Source organism: Podarcis cretensis (genome assembly GCF_951804945.1).
Source record: "Podarcis cretensis genome assembly, chromosome: 12".
NCBI lineage: Eukaryota > Metazoa > Chordata > Lepidosauria > Squamata > Lacertidae > Podarcis > Podarcis cretensis.
The window spans coordinates 58,067,747-58,092,951 of NC_137181.1; the positions used below are offsets into that span (position 1 = coordinate 58,067,747).

At 41.8% G+C, this 25,205-nt stretch overlaps 1 protein-coding gene across 2 annotated transcripts in view; it reads left to right on the forward strand.

The window, feature by feature from the left end:
* POU6F2 (POU class 6 homeobox 2) overlaps nt 1-25,205 on the forward strand; it is a 297,725-nt gene that overhangs the window by 202,410 nt on the left and 70,110 nt on the right. For both annotated transcript variants that reach the window (XM_079947581.1, XM_079947582.1), the window contains exon 5: nt 24,741-25,048. In XM_079947581.1, the coding sequence (XP_079803707.1) occupies nt 24,741-25,048 (308 nt within the window). The remainder of the gene's footprint in view (nt 1-24,740; nt 25,049-25,205) is intronic.

The window sequence follows — 25,205 nt, forward strand, 5'->3', positions numbered from 1 at the left end:
TTTGGGTGTGAGGACAGGTGGTATGATCCTGCACCCTACCCTCCAAACTCGGAGGCTATGTGAACACAGAGCTGCTCAATACATAGACGTCTGTGGCAGCAGCAGGGAGTGCAATCTTGAATCTCCCATCCACATGTTGAGTATACTACACAAATTCCTAATGTTTGGGAGGTGTTGGGTATTTTGGAAGTGTAGGAGGGTTATGGTCGGTGCTCTTGCCTCATCAAGGGCTGATAATTATGTTCATTACACCCAAACAAAAAAACTGTTGATTGAATTCCAACAATGCCTACATTTCCAAGGTACCAGCAGGAAGGAGAGCCAAGAAGTATTTTTAGAAACATCAAGAACTGTTAGTGATTAATGAGAGTTTTATTTTGCAGTGTCTCTCATTTAAAAGGATGCCTTTGGAGACAGGCTTTTTAAACAGCAAAGGCACTACCCTCTGAGTAATATGCTAGGTTTTCATCTCTGTTGGACTCCATTAAAGTAAGGTTCTATAAACAGACATCAATTACAACCCATTTTAAAGTTTTAAAAATGTAATCCAACAGGGCTGCTTAACTAAATGAATCCTGAGAACTGATCTCTAGTGAATTAATAGAGCAGTATGTGGAGCACTCACTATGAATCTGAGTTAATGACTGGAGAAGATCAAATTAATTACAAGTGTCTCTGAAGACCTGTGGGGAAGAATTGTCCCTTATTAGCTGAAGTTTGGTTAACTCTTCGGTGGCTGGATTCAAAGATTTCCCTTACCTTTATATAGATTAAATACAAAGGGGGAAATTATACTTCCTGATTTAATCTATTAAAATGAAAGCAAAACAGATGATGAAGCTGTAGGCATCAGCTACTGGGCAACCTTGGGGCGGCAACATGCCTGAGGCAAAAGTTGGTTGAACAATTAATGTAATAATAATAATAATAATAATAATAATAATAATAATAATAATAATAATTTATATCCCGCCCTCCCCAGCCGAAGCCGGGCTCAGTAAATGTTAGCTGAAGTATGTTCAGAGCAGGGTCTGGTGAACTAAGGTCATATTTGGATTGATATAATGTAGACATTATTGAGTTCTCATACATGTGCAAGAATACTTTATAGAGACCTCATGTAGGAAAAGACAACATACGGACTGATAAACATTGTTTAAAAGGCTAGTCCAATGTGAATGGTTCTGTCATAGGACTGGTTGACTGAATGAATGAATGAAGGAATGAATGAATAAAGGGGTGTGGGTGGGTGTAAGCTAGCTTACTATACAAAGCTAACATTAGGATCAGAGTTTTCCTTGAGAGACAGTTGCAACTGGATCCAAATGCTCATCTCACTCTAGAGGCTGGGGGCCAGCGCTGTCCGCAGACACTTCCAGGTCACGTGGCCAGCATGACAAGCTGCAGCTAGCGAGCCAGCGCAGCACACGGAACGCCGTTTACCTTCCCGCTGGTAAGCGGTCCCTATTTATCTACTTGCACCCGGGGGTGCTTTCGAACTGCTAGGTTGGCAGGCGCTGGGACCGAATGACGGGAGCGCACCCCGCCGTGGGGATTCGAACCACCGACTATGTGATTGGCAAGTCCTAGGAGCTGAGGTTTTACCCACAGCGCCACCTGTGTCCCTACAACAGGATTATTAAGCAGGTTTATATACAGTTCCCTGGCAGGGCTCCTAATACAAGCCTGCAGCAAGATTTCTTTTAGTCCAAGGAAATGAGGGAGGGAGAGTCTGAAGTCTGAACTATTTTAAAGGGACACGCTTAATTCACTGTGTCTGAATGCAATACAAGCCATATTGCCACAAAGCTTCATTTTTCACTGGCTGGGGAGGCTGACATCCCTGGAATTATTATGTGTAATTTCTGTTTCATTTCATAATACACTCTTACCTTAGTCATCCTTACAAAAGTCCTATGAGGAACGAGAGAGTTATATTCTCAGTAAGCTTCATGGCTGAGGAGGGATTCAATACCTGCCAGTTTTTACATTGTGTTAAAAATATAGTACAAGCGTTCAACTGTGAAAACAATTCTATCTTTAGTAAATCAACACTTCTGTTAATTTGGGCCATATGACTCTCTTACTAAGAACCCATCTACACGTTCAAACGAAACATGTGGCACAGACCGCCTTGGACTGTACCACTTCAGAATGCAGATGGAGGACTGCATTATTAAATTATTTCTCTCCATACAAGCACACACAATATTTTAAAAAAAACCCTTCTTGTCACAAAGAAGGCTTGACCTCTGTGGGAAACAGGGAGCAGTTCTGGATGGACCGTACGGGCAGGGGTACCTTTACCTTTACCTTTAATAATCCTGTTATGTTACCGATGCCTATGTAACAAGAGGAAGGCCTGTTCTCCAATCCGTTCTGGATCTCTGGAGATAAAATAACTGAACCTAGGAAAGAGAATCGGAGTCGAGCATACATACAGTGTGCTGGTGACTGGCCCTGGGTGTGTTGCAAAAGTTGCATATTATGCAGAAAGAGTTCATAAATTGCTAGCCCAGAAAACTGCATTAAAATCACTTTTAAAAGATCATGGGCAGAAATGATATCTCAAGATTGGGATAGTAGGGCTTTATGAGGATTTTAATGCCAAAATGTGAACAGTATCAATTCGTTGCTTTCATTTATACATTAAATGGAGATTTCATGTGACTCCTTTCATTTGCTATTATATGCACACATAAAGCAGACAGGGAAGGCTAATGGGTTTGGATCTGAAATGGGTTTCTACAAAAGGAGGCCTTGCATTCTTGCATGAGAAGCAAGACTGCTATTCCAGGCAATGAGGATCAAATTAAATGTTTACTGCTGTAAAACAGCATTGCCAAGGGTGTCAGTAAATCTGTGGCCAGTTTATAATTTTCACCGTCTTCCAGACAGTGGGTCATATGTGTATTAAAGTAGTCGCAATAAATTGTCAGTGGCATTTCCTTACAACACCTTTATGGCAGTAAATGTATTGGGGTTGTAGAGGGAGACAACATTCTGAAGGGCTGGCAGAAGAGCTTTCCTTATAAAGCACTAATGGCACCACCCTAAAAATGAATTCCACCAGTAGGCCACTATCCTCCCATCAGAGTGCAGAAGCAGAAAGGTAGCTGAGTGAATTCATTCATTACAGTAGTCCCGCCCTGTTCCTCCAAATTGTTCAGAGTGGCTAACATGAGGTTCCCAGGCAGTTTCCCATTCAGGGAGCTTATAGAGCCAAACCTGGAAAACTTCAAGTTTAATAGCACCATATGCCTTCAGACCGTTGTGAGAGAGAGGCTGCTGGGGTCAAAGAGACAAGTGGTGACGTCTTGCTTCCAATCTCACTTTGTTGTGGGAAGAAAGTTGTGCATGCCAAAAATCACTGTAAGGCCCACTTCCAGCTGTAAGAAAAGCCTTTGTTGGCTGGTTAAAAGCTCATAAGGTGCCATTGGGCAGGGAGCACCCGCCAGTGGCTGGCAGTGAGATACTCAAATGTTCACCAAATACTGGGTGGTTTCGGAGGGGGCGGGTAGTGGAGGAGCACTTTTGAAAAGTTCTGAGCAATGTTTTTCTCCATCGTCTTACTTTCTCCTTTAAAATATTATTACTATTTTGCCTTATTGCAAAAATTATCAGTGTCAGAGTCACTAGACGTTTGTGTAGCAGACTACCTTCAAAGCTTAGAAGGTTTATGATAAAGTTGGGCTTATAGCTGAGAGCACCATTCCTGCTTTGGTTGTCCCCTGACTGCAGTGGGGACTGGTGTCCATTGGGTGGAAGCCAGGGAGACCAGCAGTAGGTGGAGCCAGAGCCAACTAATTCTTGTTTTGTCCCATCCTCCTCCTTCATGAGTTCTAAAAGGGCAATACTGAGACTAAGGAGGAGGAGGAAGTTGATGGGGAAATATAAGTAAGAAGACAAGATAGGTGAGAGCTGGCTAGAGACAGACTGAGATTGAGGAGGCAGTGCCCATTCACCTTAAGCAACCAGACTCCACTGGTAGACTGGACCTATCTTGCCAGATCTTCAGTTTTCTCCTGATTTAGGATTGGGGGAGAGAAGGCATGGCCTTTCCAGTGTAGGGCCTGTATGTGATTAATTAAGATGAGTATGGCACAGCTTAATGATAGTTTTTCTGATACCACAAACAATGATTTTTTTAAAAGATAGGAAGGCATTCAAGGCAGCAGGAGTAGAACATTCCCTTTCCCATTCCTGAGCCATACCAACCACAGCCAAGATGCCATTGTGTAATGCAGCTGGGCTTAAGCAAGGAGAAGGGGAAGCACAAACAGAATGATTTCCCTGCTTGCAGTGGGACTGGTTTTAGGTTCCAGCACCAATGCAATGGCACTTGGGTCTTTGCTGAGATTCTACCACACAATGCAGTCATTTGTTTTGCTGGAACACAAGTTCACAGAACAGTCAAAAATGCATGTTTTTCTGTTTCCATAATGTAGATAATTGATGCTATAGATGGGATGAGTGACAAAAACAAAACCGCTGTGTTGCAATACAAAATAATCTGCTCAAATACAGCTGCAACCCGTGGCTAATAAGTATTGTAAATGTATTATTAGTAGTAGTTAGAATATAATCCAAAATTTGCAAATCATAAACATCATTGTATAATGTATGTATAACTCCATAAACAAGAATTCAGCTACACGTTGGAGCACCAGCCACTACAATACTGTTGGACATTATCTATTGAAAGGCATTCTGCCTGCGTCGTGGTGTTCCCTGACAGCAATTCATTACGTTGACTATTTCTTGTTTATGGACTGATACATACATTATATAATGATGTTTATGATTTGTGAATTTTGGATTACATTCTAATACATTTACCATACGTATTAGCCACGGGTTGCGGCTGTATTTGAGTAGATGGAATAAGGCCAAGTGAATTTGGTCCATAATACACGATCCATAACATATGTTTATTGCTTCTCTGCACAAATGGATGGGCAGTGAATGCATAGATTTTCCACCCCTTTGCCAGTTGTATTTTAGTTTTACTAATCTTTGGGTTGATACTGAATGAAATGTGCAAACTGACAATGGTATGAAAGATGGCCAAGAGAATGATCTGAATGAACACAACATAGTTCAGCAATGAAATCTAAGGGTGTCTTGCACAGAGCAGTGTATAGATATGCCATGTGAAAGGTGTGTTGAGCTCCTTGGAGTAAGATCAAGGTATAAATAAAACAAATGAATACTTTCATGCTAACCATTTCACTGCTGGTGCAATGGATACTTCTAAATTCTGTATGATGTTTGTTTTGCCAGAACACCCTCATGCTGCTGTTCCATTAATAGAGATAGAAGTTTTTTCCCTGAGAGCTGGATGATTTCTCACAGTATTCATTGGCTTTTGGGATTCTACTGCTGGAATGGTTTTAAAGAGCTTCATCCACCTATGATGCTATCTATCAGACAGAGTACTGAAACTGTACACATTATCCATCAATCATTCCCAGTTTTACTTTGCCCCTCTAGCAGATCATAGCTCGAAAAAGATCACAAACACACTCATATCCACATACTAAAATAAAATATGGTGCTGTCTTATTAGAATGCAACCACTATACTGTACGGAAATAAAATGGGGGGGGGGAGGGTGTCTGTTTGTTGCTAGTGTAATGAATACAGGTATTCTGTGCTCTTGGGAATGTCCTTTGGCTCTCTTGGATGGAAAACTACAGTATTCTTCTTAAGGTAGAATACCTAAAGTATTCACAATACAATGGCTTTTCCACTTTTTCTACTACTAGGATGCTTAAAGAGCTTTACTGTGGTATCACCTAGCAGAGTACTGAAATCTCAAATGTTATCCATCAATCTCTCTTAGCTTCACTTGTCTATTCTAACTGGTCATACCAACAACCTGGTCAGAAGCAATAAAAAAAATTACAGTGCTTTCGGATGAAAACATAGCCACAAAATCTTCCTTGTTTTCTTTTTACTACCTCAAGGAACCAAGGAATGAAATATTTACTTTCAATATCCTTTGACCTTAAAATGTTAGGCATGAAGATATTAAATGAAGGCTGTCATAGTCTGTCATATGTGGTATATACTGTGAGGCTTATATGTGCCCCATCACAGTGCAGTCTTTCAGATGCTTAGCTTTTATATGGGGACTCCAAAATTCATTAGGGTCCCAGATACGGATGTTTGAAAAATCTGATTGTTATGAATTCTGATCTGAACTGGCCTGATCCACATCTTCTGAACTAAGGTACAGATGGGGACATAGTCACCATTCAAATTTCACATGTCCCTGAGTTTTGCAATGCAGTTTCAAAATTCAAAAATGCATTTAAAATTACTTAGTTTAATATAAGCTCCTTTAGAAAAAATTATTTTGGAATAAAATACATTTAGAAATGAGTAATTTGAGAAAAATATTCTCTCAAAACACATATTTAAATGCAATTTTGTGCGCTCTCTCTATATAGTGCACAAAATTGCACTATATTTAATGGAATGGAACAAACCTATGAATGAACACCTGTTTAAGTGGCATAGACTGGGAATAATCTAATCCCTCTACCACGTCTCCAAGAAGTTGGCCATAGAAGAATATGGATGCAAGACCAAACCGCACCCCAATATCTAAGCCTTAATATTTTCATATCCAGGACCCACATTTTCATGTCTGAATGGGTAGCACAACTCCCAGAGGCTAGCATGCTCTTGCCTTCAGATTCTTTCTGTAAAGAAATGAGTGGAGAAGGATCTTACGACTTTTGACCTTGGGTGCAAAAATGTCTAGGGACTGGGACCTTTCAGTATTATGGCACAAAGATGCTGAGAATATTTGTGGGCCCTGCTCCTGGACCTGCGTAAACCTCTTTCCAGAACAAAAGTGGATGGTGGGAAGAATGGCTGAATTCCCACCTGGAGGCTGGAGGAAGAACTGAGGCCTCCCCTATGCTCTGCTCCCTTTCTTAGGGCCAACCTTCTGGCCAGGCTGAAGGTTGCTTTAAAAAAGACACAAAATCCACCCATCTTTTTACACATTTGATATTGGTACAAATGACAGTATAGCTGCTGATGCTACTACTCTTTTTAAAACAAGCTTTTAAACAGTGACTCCCAAATATCTTATTTGTACAATAACATCCCTGCCCATTTGGGTATCATTTCAGTTTCATAGCTTTTTTAAACATAAAGTTATCCTTTAGAGAAATAATTACATAAAAATCAGGGTTACATCCATCTGGCTTCTTGGAAGCAAAGTAAATTGATGGATGATTTCCTTGTTATTGTCCCATGTTTACTCAGTGAATGAATATATATGTGTATATATATATATCTCCAGTCTCATAGTAGTACCAGTATCATAATAGGCTTTCTTGGATTCTTTATGACAGTCATGATCACAGACATTGTCACAATTCAGCTTTGCTGCTGTAAGAGCTTTGGACCTGCTATGATTTAATTACATTTTTGCTCATTCAAACGTTCCTACTGCATGTATATTTTCAGATCATTCTCAGTGTAGCAGCTATTTTCCAACTTTGCTGTGCAAGAACGCTATCTTTTCAATAAAACTGTACTTGCTCTGAAGTGCTTAAAGGAAGGGGAAGAGGTACATGAAGGAGAGCCACAAAGATGAAGGCCAGACTTGAAGCACAGTTTCATTAATACTGGATGGCAGGGAAGGAGCCAAGTCCCAGATAATGAGGAAGGAGTTGCAATTTTTTTAAAGCTATCTGGTGACAGGGAAAACAAAAATGACATTCAGCTGACGAATGAGCAGAGTTTGACCTAGCCTTTTGACCCTTGACAATCAATCTTACCTGCTGCTTCATAAAGAATTATAGCTGTGCCACTCACATTTGACTCTAGATTTTTACTATTCCTTTTTTAAAAAAACAAAACAAAAACTTTTTCTTTGTGAATTCATAGCCCAAGAAGATAAATGTGAGCTTTGAGTACCATAAGCCAAAAAAGATAGGATGTTCTTAAGGAGGGGGAGTAAGAAGAGCAGAGGTGTAGACACTGGTAGTTAGCGGCTGATAGGAGAACAATGATCTAAAGAGCTATAGGTGCATTTCAGAAATGGTGGGTGATATTTCAAAGCAAGCTGCTTCCCCAATCCTTGAGTGTGCGCACTCATACATGCACTGTCCGTGGAATGCTGGTACAGTACTTTATGCAGCTATGAAATGATGGATGTATGGAAGATATTTCCAACAGCACCAGAGGCATTCAAGTTGACTTACACACACACACACACACACACACACACACACAACTTTATTCAACGATTACATGTAACTAATCCATAATCAGATATTCCAGATGGGGATAAAAACAAAGAACTTCCACATTCCACAAGTGTATACAGTGGTACCTCGGGTTAAGAACTTAATTTGTTCTGGATGTCTGTTCTTAACCTGAAACTGTTCTTAACCTGAAGCACCACTTTAACTAATGGGGCCTCCCACTGCCGCTGCGCAATTTCTGTTCTCATCCTGAAGCAAAGTGCTTAACCCAAGGTAATATTTGTGGGTTAGTGGAGTCTGTAACCTGAAGCGTATGTAACCCGAGGTACCACTGTATACTTATATACAGTATGTTAGTAGAATGCTGTGTGTCATCGAGAAAAGGGGGGAGGTAATAGGAGGACCACTGCATAATAACAAAGAAGGCAATTGCCCGACCCAGCAATTTCGTATTTCCTCTGACAATGTTTTGCCAAAGAGCAGAAAGCAGCAGCAGCAGCAGCAGCAGCAAAGTCCCTCTTGTCACCAGGATCACAGGGACCAACAAGGGCTTTGAGCACCCTCTGATCTTCAGCTGCAGGGACAGCTGCTGCATAGGAAGCTGCCTAGGATTGGATCAGACGATTTGTCCATCTAGCCTACTGCTGACTACTCAGACAAGCACTGGCAATCAAGGGTCTCAGGCGGAGATCTTTTGCATTACCGCTTGACCTTTTTAAACTAGAGATGCCAAGGGTTGAATGTGCTGTACCACGAACTGAGGCCCGCCCCTTTAAAGGTTGTTCCTTCATTCAGAATTCCAAATTCCCTGATTCAGAATTCCAGAGAGAAGGGATTGGCTCTCATTTGGCCCTCATCAAGACCAACATGTGAACCAGCCTTAGGTCTTCTTATAGCTCCGTCGGTCGAGCCTGAGACTCTCCATCTCAGGGTTGTGGGTTGGAGCCCCCATTGGGCAAAATGTTCCTGCACTGCAGGGGGTTGGACTAGATGGGGTCACTTCCAATTCTACGGTTCTAGGACTCAACACTATGCATATTTCCCATGAGCAAGTGCTCAACTGAATGTATGATTACACCCATTTCAGTAGTATTAAATGCATCTGTCCTGCTTCAGGATCCTTCTAATTCTCCTTTCCATGAGATGCGTATTGTATTTGACCATCATCATCATTGTGATGTTAAGGACATAATAAAAGCCCTGCTGGAGCAGTCTAAAGGCCCATCTAGTTCAACATCCTGTTCTCACAACGACCAGCCAGATGCCTGCAAGATGTATGCAAGCAGAATCTGAGTGCAACAGCACTTTCTGCTTTTGTGATTCCTAGCAACTGATGTTGACAGGCATATGAGAAATTAGCCATGAATTTATCCAATTCTCTTTTAAAGCTGTCCTAGTTGGTGGTTATCACTACATCTTGTGTTTTTATGGTGGGGCTTTATGTTGTAAACTACCCTGTGATCTTCAGGTGCCAGGTGGTAAATAATAATAATAATAATAATAATAATAATAATAATAATAATAATAGCTGAGCTGCAACTATTGTAATTTTAAACAACCTCTCAAGCCAGTCTTCTCTCTCTCTCTCTCTCTCTCTCTCTCTCACACACACACACACACACACACCAGTCTTCTCTTTGGATGTGCAGCAACCATAATTTTAGCTGAAAAATAAAGGTGCTGGGACTGGCTAACACACTTTGGCTGTTACATCTGTGACTTTTGCATGGGCAGGCGGAGTCCCCCCAACCCCAGGCGACCCCCGAGCAGAATAATGACTCAAGATAACGTGCTATGGGGTTAAAATTGGTCACAACTTTATTAAGTTTCAGATGTAGGGAGACCTTGGCTCAGGCATTGGGCGTTTATCTTTCCCAGTCCCCCCGCTGGGGATCTGGGGAACATCAGGGTTATCCAGAATGTGTGGGGATTAGGTTGGCTCTGGAGAACATATGTTCAAGCAGAGAGCCCGCCCCTCCCCCGTTTTGCCGCCATCGCAGGGGAGAGCAATGACAACCTCTTGGCGTATGGCCAATGCCTCCCTTCAAGACCCCTTTAACGGGGAACCCTGGGATCACCGCCACAAGGGGGGCATGGGTCACCGCTTCATGCTCCCCCATTTACCCAACTGACACTTCACAGGTAAGATTCACCTTCCATTGTGTGGGCAGGGCTGTCCCTCCCCCTACCTGGCCAATCCCCTGGAAACGCCTCCCCAGGCGGGATTGGGCGATTGGCTGAGGTAGGCAGAGACCTCCAGGTATCCAGCCTGGGGAGAGCGAAGCCAGCCCATACTACCAGGAGCTGCATCTGCTCTTTTAGGCACAAACCATGTGAACATTGCAACTGTCACAACTCCTTTTAAAAACAGATAGATTGATAGATAATCAACCTTTGAAGCACAAACACCAGATCTTTGTGATGAGTCACTATACACAAATGGCTCACCATGTGGTAGAAACTGTCCACTGAACGATTTGCAGTGCAATCCTATGCATGCAATCCTATGCATGCCAACTCAGGACTAAGTCCCATTGAGTTCAATGGTTTTTCTTCCAGGTAAATTGGCATGGAACTGGCAGTCTACAAGTTCCCTCCATGTGGTGCCAGTAACATGCTCTTGGGCTCAGCGATGCTCATATTAATTCTTTTCCTTAGAGCTCTAACGTGGTGGAGTGTCAATTTCCTCCTGAGTTGCGATTTTTGCAGCAATGAGCTTTGTGGCAGCGGATAGAAGACATTGATGCAGTGTGCATGGTTCGTAACAACAACAAAAGTTTAAAAAGAGTAAAGCAGGACAGCCTTATTAATGGAGGAAGTGAGGTCAGAGGTCTTTGCAGTCTTAACAAGATGACAAAATTTATGAACCACCACAGTAGAAGTATGTAGTTACCCTCAGTCTGTTGATATAATAAGCCCACTTGGGGCTCGTAGTTATTTCACTTGAATTTGTTTTTGTCTCTGTTATCTTTCCTCATTTTGGGCTTTCTTTTGCCTTACTTGCTGTCATAGAGAAAATGTTTGTGTGTGAGAGAGAGAGATGTTCCCAAAAGTGCTTATCAGTAGTTTGGTTTAGATGAGACAATATTTAATACTTATTGAGTAAGGAGTATTGCATGTAAAACTGTGAAATATGAGAGCAGCTATAATTTTGGTTCATTGGTTTACTTTTTTTTTTACAATTTCACGTTATTCAAGTTTATATAATGTTTCTAAACTTGAGTAGCGATTTTAAAAGAGAGCTTAATTACTAGGAGATCATAGAGGAAGATGATTCATTCCGAGTGTCCGGTGGGGGGGATGATGCCACTAAAGCAAAAGCAAATACCCAAAGCCTGCTTTTTGAGTCTTCCCTGATTAGGGTTTTCATATTTCAAAAAGTAAAATTCCTGAGCTTTTCCCATCACATTGCCATGGCCATACATCCGAGTTCTCCCTGACATCCCCCCCGGCGCCATTCTTACACCCAAAAACCGAGACATGTCGGGAATTTTCCTGATGTATGGCAAGCCTATCCCTGATGAAAAGCTTTGAGTGTTTGGTCCCAGATGAGTTATATATTTATTACATTTAAATCTGCCTTTCCACCAAGGAGCTCAAAATGGCATACATCCTCCCCTCCATTTTATTTTCAAAACAACCCTGTGAGGTAGCAAGACTGAGAGATGGTAACCGACCCAAGGCCACCATTGAGCTTAGTGTCTGACTGGAGATTTGAACCTCAGTGACTTACCATTCCTAGTCTGACACTCTAATTTTTAACACTATGTTCACTGTACACACTGGACGAACAAAATATTGATGATATCTATGTAGGGAAAATAACATAACAACATAGCATAGCATAGCATAGCATAGCATAGCATAGCATAACATAACATAACATAACATAACATAACATAACATAACAACAACACACAATATAATAATAGAATAGAATAGAATAGAATGAGATTTTTTTTTCTGCAGAGCTCTTTTTGAAGAAATGAGATTACTAAAGTCTGGCCCCAGTATCAGACATAATGAGTGCACATGTTTATCCCCATTAAAGGACACTCCATTGGCAATTATATAATTTTTACTTATTTTTCGCAGACAGCCAAACTGCCCATATTAATTGCTGTCACCAAAGCAGACTCATTGTTTGTATCATCCTGCTATGTTGCAAGATGTATTTTTCCTCAGGGATTGATGTGTGATAAAATGTGTGGTCAGACATGTGATAACATGGCTGTTTGTATCCTCCCGGACAGCTCCCTCCCCAAGTGGCTATATGTGCACACCATATAACTTGTAAATGCCCCTTCGTACAAGCCCTGTCAGTAAGTAAATGCCATAAATGTTAGCCCCTATCAGTCCAGCTTGGACCAGATGTGGGTGCTGGGAAGAATTCCTGAAGCTTCCGCTAGTTATGATGACAGTAACTGTTACAGTTAAATTCGGAAAGGATATTGAAACTTCCAGGACAGTTGCTCAGGATTTTCAGAGGCTTGCTAGGTCTTTATGTGTGCTAAAAATTCTGGCTGCACGGGAGCAGGGAGACTAGCCCTCTGCTCTCTGGTGCTATGAAACAAAACCAACCAGAGTTATATTAATTTCAGCTTCATTGGAAACATGTAAGAGAGGAGGGGGCAACCGATGATTGCCAAATGGAAAAGGTTTAAAATTGATGAGGAAAGAAATTTTCATTTCCAAGCTTCCAAGCAGGCTATTAAGATCAACAGAGTAAAGAAAAACTGCTTGGCAGTGTCCCCTGAAGAAAACCATTTTGCATCTATTTAGTTAAAACTTGGCAAAACAAATCCAATTTTAGCGGTTTCAGATTTCTCAGTGCACTCATAGTGTTATCCTCGCTTAGTTACTGTGGTTTGAGAGACACTGTGTAACTCCAACTTTCTTTTTATTAAAAATCAAAGCAAAACAGAGTGTGATTTTTAAGAAAAGTGTCTTGAAGTTTCAATTTCCTTGCTAAACTTTCCACCTTTGCACCATACGGTACCCTCCAGCATTCCATAGATGACAATTGGGACACTCCTGTGTACTTTCACACCTCTGTTTTCACAACAATGCCTAAGTGCCCTCCACCATAGATTGCTGAATGCTTTCTTCCTGCTACTTGCTTTATTTCTTTCCTGTGCAATATTACTTATGTCCTGGATGGGTTTATGGGTGTGTTAGGAAACTGCCCAGAAGAAGTTTTCTTTCTTAAAACTGATGAATATTTAATATATGTTTAATCTCACAATAGATTTGGCTGAAACGTAAACATATTCAGGAACATTAAGTCTTAGAATACACTGTTATGGGGAGAGAACACAGTGGCACGCACCAGAAAACAGGCTATGGCCTTGAGAAATTGGGGCACTTAGAATACGTGTGCTGAAGCTGCAAAGCCACATTTGTACATTTCCTTTTTATATTGTCTGTATTTGTTTACTACAGTTGTGGATTGCCTTTCATCCCATAGAGTCCCAGGGAGGTTTGCAAGACAAACCAAGATCAAATTGCAACATTAAAATACAAATATACATTTAAATTTCAAAAGCAATAAGGATGTCAAGCAGCATGCACTGATGCCGTATAAACGTCAGCAGCAGCCATCAGGCAGAAAATTAAGCACACACACAAAGACACGCACAAAATACTAGATAAGAGGATGTCTCCTAAGCTGTTTCCAGAGTGTCAGGAAAGAGGACTGCTGCACCCCAAAGGGGTGGAGTTCCACAACTGAGGTGCCACCACAGAGAATGAGGCATCCAATACAATGGACATTCCCCATTGGGAAGGTGGTAGCTATCCACAGGGTCCAGAAATAGCCAGCTGAGGAGAGGCCATACGGCTCTCTCTGTATGGCACCACCCGTTCTCACAAAGGCATTTCCCTCGACCTAGACACACTTGGCCAGCCCCTCCCAGCTTGCTTTTATTAGCCAAGAACAGCAGGGCCCAGCCCACATGGGGTTGGCTGCACCTCCTGTCTACATCCTCAGGCAGTAACAGCTGAAACATCCCACAATACTGAATCAGACAGTGCCAAGCACGTGCTCTGTGAAGTGCATACAAGTTTCTTCTAAGGCACAGGTGGCTAACCTGTGGTCCTCCAGATGTTGCTGGAGTCCAGCTCTTATCGGCCCCAACCAGCCTAGCCCATGTTCAGGCATCCCAGTTCGTCTAAATGTGATGAGATGTTCATTTAACGTGTCTAGTTCCCCCCGCCAAAAAAAATAAAAATAAAAATACACACAAGAGGAGGCAGTCAGAATTGGGACCATGGCATGCAGTGTTAGGGATTCTTCTTTTTCCTTCCCACGATCTAATGATATGTGCCCCAGAAGAGAAGCCCCCACTGGCTCCAATGGAACTTCCCTCCCAGAGATTGTGGAGGGAAGGTTGGAGGTTGTGGTGCATTATCTTTGGGACCACTTTGAAGGTGAAAGCGGTTTATCAACTAATAAAAACCACACCCATTTCTCCTGCACTTCAGTCTTGATCCTTGTCTCCCTGTCTCCCACTTTTAGAGTGAGCGGAAGCCAGACATGTTAAACGCATTCACACATTTAACAGCATATATTATTTGGCCTTTAATCTATAAACAAATTATTGTGAAGGCTTTAAACACAGAGAATTATGTTCATAAGTGGAATGTATCTAAGAAAAGGATTAGAAGACAGCTTGTGGGAGTTTCGGCATAACAGCCCTTCTGCTCCTGCCACATGTCAATGAAATGTGAAGTTGCTGAATGGGAATCAGATTCTAGAGTAGGAAGCATTTGGACAAGTGGCGTTGGCAGCATCTTCCTTCTGGCTGTGAAGCCAACCTGGTGCCTTCTAGACATTTAAGACTGCAACTCCCATCACCTCCAGCCAGTACAGCTGTGTCAGCTGAGAAAGATGGGAGTTGCAGTCCAACCATCTGGAGGGCACCAAGTTGGAAATGGCTGGATTATGAGGTAAGAAAAGGTGGCAGCCCAGGAAAAACACCAAAAGCAGAGCAGGGCATTGGTTCTTAGCCTGTGATCCTTGGACAGGCTTCAGGGGGTCCACGAACAAGGCACGCACACAGAAATCATGGCTTTTTAACTTCAATTTCCTTTACGTTTGAAAATTTTCTTTGTAGAGTGTTATTAAGGGAGTTCATAGCTTTCATCAGACCCTCAAAGAGGTCCATAACCCAAGGAAGGTTAAGAAGTGCTGTAACAGGGGGTTGTCTCAGTTCATGGAAGATGAAGGATCACTAGGTTAGCCTGATTTAAACCAGGTTTTCAAACTTCTGTCACTCTGCTTTCTAGCACATGATAAATTAACCTGTGATAAATTCAGTGCTATTTTTCTAGAAAAAGAGGTGCCAGAACTCATCATGAACGTCTCCCTTGTTTTCTTATAATGGCAATGGCGCCCGCCTATTTGTTAATAACACCGACTCATTGTCTATTTCACTTTTGCATATCTGTGTATAAGCTTCCCCACAACACACCAGTGAATAACTATTTGTACTTCAGTTTCACCAGTGAATGTGTTTTGTGCCCATTGTACATTAAAATCTCCTTAATTGCCCTCAAAGTCACTATTAGATCACTCTGTGAATGCCACACAATTCCTAGGTGAGGTCCCAAGCTGCAGGGGACAAAGCATAACTTGTCAGACAAGCGGTACCCTGATGTGCTTAATTAGATATTTTGTTGACTGCATAGGCAAATGTAGGAGCTCTGCTGTACACCCCATATTCACGCACAGCTGTAGAGATACCTTTTCAAAGGAAACAAAAGGAAGGGCAAAAGCAATGTCAATATGTTGGCATTATGTCTGATGGTTTGATTTTAGGCACGTTAGACAGCCTATTGTGTTAAGATTCCCTCACTATTAAGATACTGTTGTTACAAATTTGTATTGCACTGGTGTCTAGAGCTCTTATTACGAGAGGTTCCCATTGTGTTCCTCTCACTACAAATTACTAGCATGAGATATTCCCTGGTCTAAAGAGCTTTTCATTTATTTTGAAGCCATCTTAACACACACAAGATGAGAGGAAGAATATAATGAAAATTCACATGTTTAAATAAAGTGGGTTCTTGGTTTTATTCAGATGCTTACCAGACTGACATTAAAACGAGGTGCTGTGTAGAGGTATAATAAGGGCCCTCAGATAAAGCGTTTCACAAGCCTAAATCATCATTCAGACACAATGCTCTCTGCTGCGCTCCTTGGTGAAATGAGGGAGGGTGCTATGTATGTGACTTGTTTTGTCGTGGGGAGGGGGGTCCTTAGATAAGCTGACATTGGGAACCAGCCATTTAAACTCCCCCAACCAAAACACTTTGATCCACCATCCCATTGTATTGCTGAAAGCCTTGTTTTCAGTTGTGGTAACTTCACTTTTAGTTAAGGAGAAAGATGATTTACTTCAAAGTGTCTCTTTGAAGATACTTGTAATGATGACTGATGTTCAAAGAAGCAAACCCTTGTTACTCCTGGATAAATATTCCCGAACGACACAAAAACAAAACGAAAGCAGCCACCAACCCTCCAGTTTCGTTGTAAACAAGTTAGATGAATGAATGTTGCACTGATAATGTAATCAAAATGCACAGAATGGGTCAGATAGTTCTGCAAGTAGCCTGGCCTTGACCACACAAACCGTTTGAAATTTCTGCCAGGGAAAACAAAGTAGAAATTCAGATCCTGGCATTTCAAAGTGGAATTTTCCTAATCTGTTTGAAATCATAGAATTGAAAGGGGAAGAAAAGGTCACTTATTCCAGGCCCCTGTGTGACATTTTCAGCCACAGCCTCTTTGACCCAGCTCAGCTTACATGATCTAGACAATGTGTTACCACCAGCAGATGTTGAATACAGCACTGAAACTTGCTAGCAGAACATCACACATCTGCACTGGGTTCCTGCTGGCTGCTGGACATACATTAGGGTGCAGGCTCCATGCTGGCACCTGAATGCAGTATGCATAGGAGTGGGTTGCCTGTTTTGGGGTGACACCAGTTGTGTGGAATTCTGCATGGCCATGTAATTTTAGCCATGTTGGGTGTCATGTTTAAATTGAGCCCAACTCTTGTTCATTCAAGCAAGTAAGTGAAATCATATGATCAAGAGGGAGCAAAACAAAGACTAGGGTCACTAGTCAGCTTGAGCTGGTGGGGGACTCAGATTTAAGAAAATGGGGGGAGATGTATCCATGTATAAGACACCCCCTAATTTTTGACATTATTTTTTAGGGGAAAAACCTAGGCTTATACACAGAAAAATACAGTATGTTAAAGCACAGGGATGGGAAACTTGTTTACCTCCAGATGTTGTTTAATAACATCTCCCTTCATCCCTATGTATTGGCCATGCCAGTTGGGTCTGATGGGAAATGGAGTCCAACAACATCTGGAGGGCCACTGGTTCTCTATCCCTGGGTGCTGCACAAAAACGGAGCCCAGAGTACTACTTTTGCAGTCAGGGGAATCTGAAATGAGTGGGACAAAGAAATCCAGAACATCAATGGGGAGAAGCTAGAGCTATGTGTGGGTTGTGATGATGACATCTATCTATCATCTATCTATCTATCATCTATCTATCTAATCTCAGTTCTGAACCTCTCTTGTGTTCTGCACCTCTTCTCCAGGAGAGGTGCATCATACAAACCGGATATCAGACAAGAATATTTGGTTATGGGGCAGCAACTAGAGAGAACAACTTCTTCAAGACTATATTATTGTTCAAATAATCATCTATTGAACAAAGAATTTTTATTTGAATTTTAAAACAGTTAGTTGTTTGGGTCCCATATACCTCAGAGAATGCTTTTTCCTTTGTCCCATAAGGACCACTAATATCAACCAGAAGTGCCTTATTGACTTTACCATGTACCAGGTGTTAAGAGCAAAGGGACCCAGAGATATTGCTCAGTGCCTGTACCAGAGCTGATGGAACTTCTATTCTCCTACAGGAGCCTGAATGCTGTTAAGCCTTTCCCGTTTAGAACAGCACTCAGCAGCCACAGCTGAACACATACTTACTCCCCATCAGCAAGGGAGATCTGGGAGCAGCCATGAGAATGTACAGCTGAGTGGTCTAGTCACCTCCAGATGGTGATGCTCAACTGCATCCCGTTGAACTGGGTGCATGCATTTTTTGTTGTGTGTGCCCGCCAGGGGCCATGTGCATGACTAGTGCTAGAAAAAAGATTCCACCTAAACATTAGGAAGAACTTCCAGACAGTAACAGCTGTTCGACAGTGGAATTTGCTGCCAAGGAGTGTGGTGGAGTCTCCTTCTTTGGAGGTCTTTAAGCAGAGGCTTGACAACCATATGTCAGGAGTGCTCTGGTGGTGTTTCCTGCTTGGCAGGGGGTTGGACTCGATGGCCCTTGTGGTCTCTTCCAACTCTATGATTCTATGATTCTATGATTCTATGATTCTATGATTCTATGATTCTAAGACCACAGGGATGCAATTTTATTTTCTATATATAATTAGGGTTGCAGAGCTAACCTTGTGTACTCAGAAGCAAATCCAGTTAGAATCAATGGGCTTAATCCTATGTAAGTGCAGCTTAGGTATTCTATTTCTGTTGTAACCAAAATAAATAAATAAAAACGGGATTCCAACACACACACACACCCAAACACCATTTTGAATGTTGCTCTGCTACCTTTTTTCATGAGTCAAACCAATCTAAAGAATGATGTTATAGCCCTCTATACAATATGGTGTTTTAATTCCCATTTGCACCGAGGAAGCAAATAGTGTATTAAAATCTAATTTCTTCAGCCATTTTCTTGCATTTGGACATTTAAAATAAGTTAGTACAGTTTTTACAGTGCACACAGGGAAACTGAATCAAAAACACTGTCATAAACCAAGAGGAAAAGAAAAGAATTACATTACCTTCAGGTGAAAGCAGCTTCAAATATATTTTATGCTGCTCTTTAGTTGATCTTCCTAACCAGAACATCCTGAAAAATGATTCCAGTTTTCAACATTACAGGGTTGGGGAGGGAGGAGAGAAATAATCAGTTTTGCGGTAGACATTTCTGTACTTTGCAATATTAAAAGATCACAAATTATTGATAAGTTATTAGAATTTCTTAATGTTTGAATTTTCTTGCATTCAATATTTAAGTTGCATGAACTTCTCAAAGAAATTATTCTAGAGCAAAAAATTAAGGTTGTAATTAGCCCCAAAAAGAATGCAGAGTAAAGGCTTTTTAGTATGTTGCCTTGGACACAAAGATAGATAAGGCTGGCTCCAGTATAAGGATTTCTTTAAAACATTTATTTTCCCCTTATTTATTAAGAGAACCTATCAACAGAACAAATCCCTAAGGCTGATTCAGAATGTATTCATTACTATGCATATCGGCATAAGAAGTTGTTTAGCAAACATGTATGGCAATTACTCAACAGCCATCTTTAAATGTGTTTCATGAGTCTGTTGGATGAGTGTGGCGAATGTATGCAAAGTGACAGCATGAATAGGGCCACATGTGGCCAGGTTGACATGCATAGGTCTTCCATTATATTAGGAAATGGACATGTGTTGTATCATTTGGGTAGTTCGCACAGTAGTTTATCAACGTCTCTATTATCTGATTTGAATCTAGCTGCACACATTCCCATTGACATCAATGGGACATGAGTTAAGTCAAGGCCAGCTCTTCCAGTTTATTTTAGTGAGACCTAAGTGCAACAATTCCATTCATTTGCAACCCTATGATGATTGCTTCGGAAGTTAATATGCATGGAAACTATAGCTATTAAATGAGGGGTGTACAAAATCTGCGGTCGGTTCACATTGTTGATCACTGTTTGGTGATTTTCCATAACAGCTGGGAAACACACGATGAGTCTCTTGTCAATATGTGAAGATCTTTGGTGTTTATGCAGATTCACCAGTGAACTCACACTCATCCCATCACAATCACCACAATGTTGTCTTGGAATGGGCAGTGCAGGGATGCTTTCAACTCTGGGTCTAGCTCTTCATTCTTTAATTCTTAAACTTCTGCCCTGAAACCCCAAACATGATTTTATGGTAATCAGAGGCTGCCAGTTCCTTTTGCAGCCAATGTATTTACTAGGAGACAGCCTATTAATTTTATACAATATAGGGCACTCTGCAACCATCAGGGTGCCTTGACTTTTGTTCCCTGTATTGACCTAGACTGGATTTGAACCACTGATCTAGAAGTAATATGCTCTGTAACCCATTAGTAATCTGTTGAGGCATCAAGTTTTAGCCTCACCCTCTTTGCCCACCCACCCCCATCATATAAAAACAGCAACTTTTCCCTCCTCAAAAGAGAAAATTGAGCATGTATGGGGGGAAACAGGCATTTGCCCACACCCTTCATTACATAATACGTAGCAGTGTAAATGCAGGCTTACATTAGTCTATTCATTGTGTGCATTCAGTCTCTAGAAATCTACTTCAAAGAAAATAAAAGGAGTATTGCTCATTAAAAGATAAACAAGATAAGAAAAGCAGACAATGTCAATGTCAGCACAGGCCCAGATCCTTAAGTTAGTTACACTTTTCAGTTTGAGGCAATATATAAATCTATTCTCCATTACTGGGGTGGGGGGGGGAGGAAGGGATTAGTCTTCTCAAAACAGCGAGAGCCAAATTCTCTGCTCAGTCAAATACGAATAGCCTTAATGTATGATTTTCTCCTTTTTAGTCCATTGTACATTGCATTATTTCGCATTAAGGCACAATTGTGTAACATCTGCAGAATTATGGAAATAAAAGACTGTGGGGGAAAGTAACACAACAGAACATGTGGTAGAGGGTTGCTTTAGATGCCCAACAGATATTTTGCCTGATACAAGTACACTTCAGTAATCAGGCAGAATCAAGCCATATGCATCCATTGAGCTATGTGAAGACATTTAGAGTGTACAGGGAACTCTTAATTTGATTGATTGATTGCAATTATTTATATCCTGCCTTTCAGGATACAAATCCATTAAAGCTGGCTTACAAGTAACATTAAAACTGCATTAAAAAACAAACTGCAACTGTGGGGGTTACGTTCCAAGGCACCATGCACATCAGTGAAATCGTGTATATTTGAAACACCATTGAAAAAGTCTACAAATACCCTGTTCTGCCCTACCCCGTTCCACCTCTTTCTTTGGCATTTTTGGATCACTTCCAGGTTCGGCATGATGCGTATATGCACAGTCATGAACATATGAAATGTGCATAAATTGGTGAGTGTGTCAGGAGCCTTTGTTGTTGTTATTGTTTAGTCATTTAGTCGTGTTGGACTCTTCGTGACCCCCTGGAGCAGAGCATGCCAGGCTCTCCTGTCTTCCACTGCCTCCCGCAGTTTGGTCAGACTCATGCTGGTAGCTTCGAGAACACTGTCCAACCCTCTCGTCCCTTGTTGTCCCCTTCTCCTTGTGCCCTCAGTCTTTCACAACATCAGGGTCTTTTCCAGGGAGTCTTCTCTTCTCATGAGGTGCCTTTATCATCATATAAAAACTTGTTAGGATCCTTCTGACAGGTGGGTAACTGGCATTCCAGTAATACTTATAAAAAGATATTGGACATACTTCCCTTTGGCATCTTGGTATATGCAACATTTACACTAAACATTCAGATTGATATTAAGTACATATCCTTTCCCTGCAGTTTGCAAATATGAGAAATGCTGGATTTAGATCTCTGGACCTGATTAAATAGTGAGGGGATGGGAGTGCCTGAGTTCCAAACCCAGCTCAGTGATGACATGCTCAGCAGGTGTGACTGATATTTGTCCACATGGCTGTGGCTTGAGATCTCTTGACCACTGAGGAGGAGCTGGGTCTTAAGGTCTTCCAGGGGAGGGGGAATTATCTCAGGAAACCTGGATCATGCCATCTTGGTAGGTTTGTACCGGTAGGGTTCTACATTTGACTGTTGCCGTCCTCCCAGCAGAACTTATGAAAAGGAAAACATAGCTCAATGGTTGAATGCATGTCTGAATCTTGGTAGAGAGTCTGGAAAAGGTCTTTGCTCCAGTCCTTGCAGAGTTGTTGCTGGTCAGAGTAGGCGAGATACTGCTAGACTAGGTGGCACCAACTAGACGGTGTGGCCTTTATATGATGACAAGGACCTTGAGCTAATCACAGGATTGTTTTGAAGATGCTATCTTGAACATAATGAAAATGACAAATTTACTGCCAGTTACTATAGCAGGATCATGCTGAGCTGTATCACTAAGTTAAGCGCTGGGTGTTTCCAGGCGCTAGAAAGAGTATTTTAAAACAAAAACAAGGTGTGCTGCAGATGGTTACATGTAACCCTGATCCAGCTATAATCACAGAAACTAGTCAGGTATATCTACTGATGCATCCCTGTTTATTTGCAGCCAAATTGCTCAATACGGTCTGATGGGTATCCTAGTGGAGCCCGTTGCCCATCCATACCCCCACCAGCATAGTAGGTTGTGTACAGGTCTCTCTGGCTGGATAAGGGTGGTAGACCTTAAAGCTCCAATCTGCAGCAGATTGGAGCCCGTACAGCAAGGTGGAAACATTTCAAGCAGGATTTAATTTGAAGAGGGTAGCACAGATTGGAGCCAGCAGATCTTTGGCTGTCCTGACTCCATCCCTTTCCCCCACACGTATGGCCTCTCCCAAGGGCATACACTGGCTGTCTCCACCAGGGATGTGCCAGGACTCCAGCAATCACTTGTGCCCACCTGCAGTTTAGGTGGGTGCAGTCAGGAGTTCCCAGCAGTGGAACCCACTGACCAGTGGAGCATGTTGCAATTGGACAGAGAGGCACCCCCCCCATCTTATCCAACCCCCCTCTAAAATGGTGGAATGAATGCTCGGATTGTTCTGCTCTTTGGGCAATGGCACCAGCAGACACTGGAAGATCTGAATCCCGAGGGACTCATGAAGAAGGGTAGCCAACAATTCCCATCTTGTCAAGTAGTTCTGAAATATTACATAGAGGGGTTGTCTAATGTTTTTTTCAATATACAGAAATTCTTCTTCATTAATCTTCCAAAAATTAGAAAATACACTGATCTTTTCTGGATACTATTTTAATTATAGTAACACACATCCAGTTAAAGTTAAGGACCATGGTATCTAAAAATGCTGGCATTTGGCTCGATTGTGTCTAGAGTTATTGTGTTAAAATAACACTTGTTTTGCAAATCTCCAGGGTTCTGGCTCTCTTCTAAAGTTCTTGTCTTAATCTGTTTTATCCTGACGTGCATCTTAATTTCTTTGGCACCATGCATATGCTTCCATGTATAATCATTTAGGACCTCCAGGCAACTTTGCACTTTAGCACTGAATCTTATTTTATCCCTTTTAATATCCTTCACCAGCCCGCAGAGCTCTACAGCCATAAAACAGCTGTAACAAATTGAGGCCGTTTTCTTCTTATCCATTTGCACAATGAGACTCCTAGGAATTTCCTTCTTGGCTTGTGATTGTCAATTATATATTTCTTTTAAAGACTTTTTAAAAGTACAGTTACCCCATCATCACATTCTCATGAAGTGAGCTATAAAGTGCCAGTATTTCCATTTTACAGATGGGAAACTGATGCCAAGAGACACTAACTTGTCTAAAGCTGATCTGCAAAGCCGAAGAAAAAAGGAAAAAAGAACTAGGATTCAAACAGAGATCTTTCTCCCAGACCTAGGCCACTTTCTGGTGGACAACATTGACTGCTGAAAAATTTGTCACCATAAAATTTATAGCAGGGGCAGCTAACTTGTCCTCTGGATGTTATTAGATTTCAACTCCAATATTGGCCTATGGTCAGGGATAATGGGAGTTGCAGGCAAGCATGGCCAATGGTCAGAGATTATGGGAATTGTAGTTCAATGACATCCAATGGGCCACAAAGTAGGTGTCCGTGATTTACAGTGATAGCATTTCATTCTGTTGCTAAGAAACATTAACCTATTACTTTACCCAGTATCTTAATAGGAGGGCTTCATAATTTGAGACTCATAGAACTGAACACCAACTATGTGTTTTGGCATCTCAGGTGTTTGGCAACTGCCCCACAGGCTCAAAAAACATTTCTTAACGCTTCTGTTCAGCTGCCAAACATTAATTGTCGGGTTCTCTTCACTTGGCAAGTGACTGGCAGTACAGACCTGCCCTACAATCTTTTCTGTTCTTCCAGCTTCCACTTTCTTGGCTCCCGCTAATTTCTGGATTCTAATTTCCTTCAAGAGGCTTGACCAATGGTGCTTTCTCTATCTATGTTCAAATCATTTCCCCTACCTATGCAAAAGAAGAGTGAGCTGTCTATGAAGACTGCTGTTACTGTAAGAATGTGTCTCAGAGGGAGCAGGAAAATCATGCACATTGAGACTATACTCACATTTTGAGCTTTTATATCTGCAGGCAGAAGCTTATAGCAGAGGTGACCAGCTTTTGTTGTCTCCTCTGCTCTTCTGACAGTGCTCTGGAGTCGGCAGTATATCTTTGCAATCTACACAAAGAAACACATGTAATTCTGATTTGAATTTTATTTTATTTTTTACTTGTAGCTACCTCATCCCTGAATTCCCAGCTTCAGCAGCTTCAACAGCTTCAACATCTCCAGCAGCAGCAGCAACAACAACAACAAGGCCAAACTAGCCAGCAGCCACAGGGACAAGCCAGCCAGCCACAACATCAATCTCAGCCACAGCCACAGACGCAGCAGCCGCAGCCCCCACCTCCACCACAGACGCAGCAAACACAAAGCCAGAGTCAGCCGCCACCAGCTCAGCAGTCTTCAAGCTCTCCTCAAAAGCCCAACCAGTCACCAGGGCATGGCCTTCCCTCACCTCTCACGTCACCAAACTCACTCCAGGTAAGGCCCCTGGTTATCTGAGATTTTGTTCTGGCCCCTTCTTCCAAAGTTTCTCTTGCTTCTCAGCATACCTCTTCGTTTTGTTTGAGTAACCATTTGCACATGTTTTCACTTGGTTGCTGGCATCCATCTGTCTTGACTCTTGAGAGACAATGGA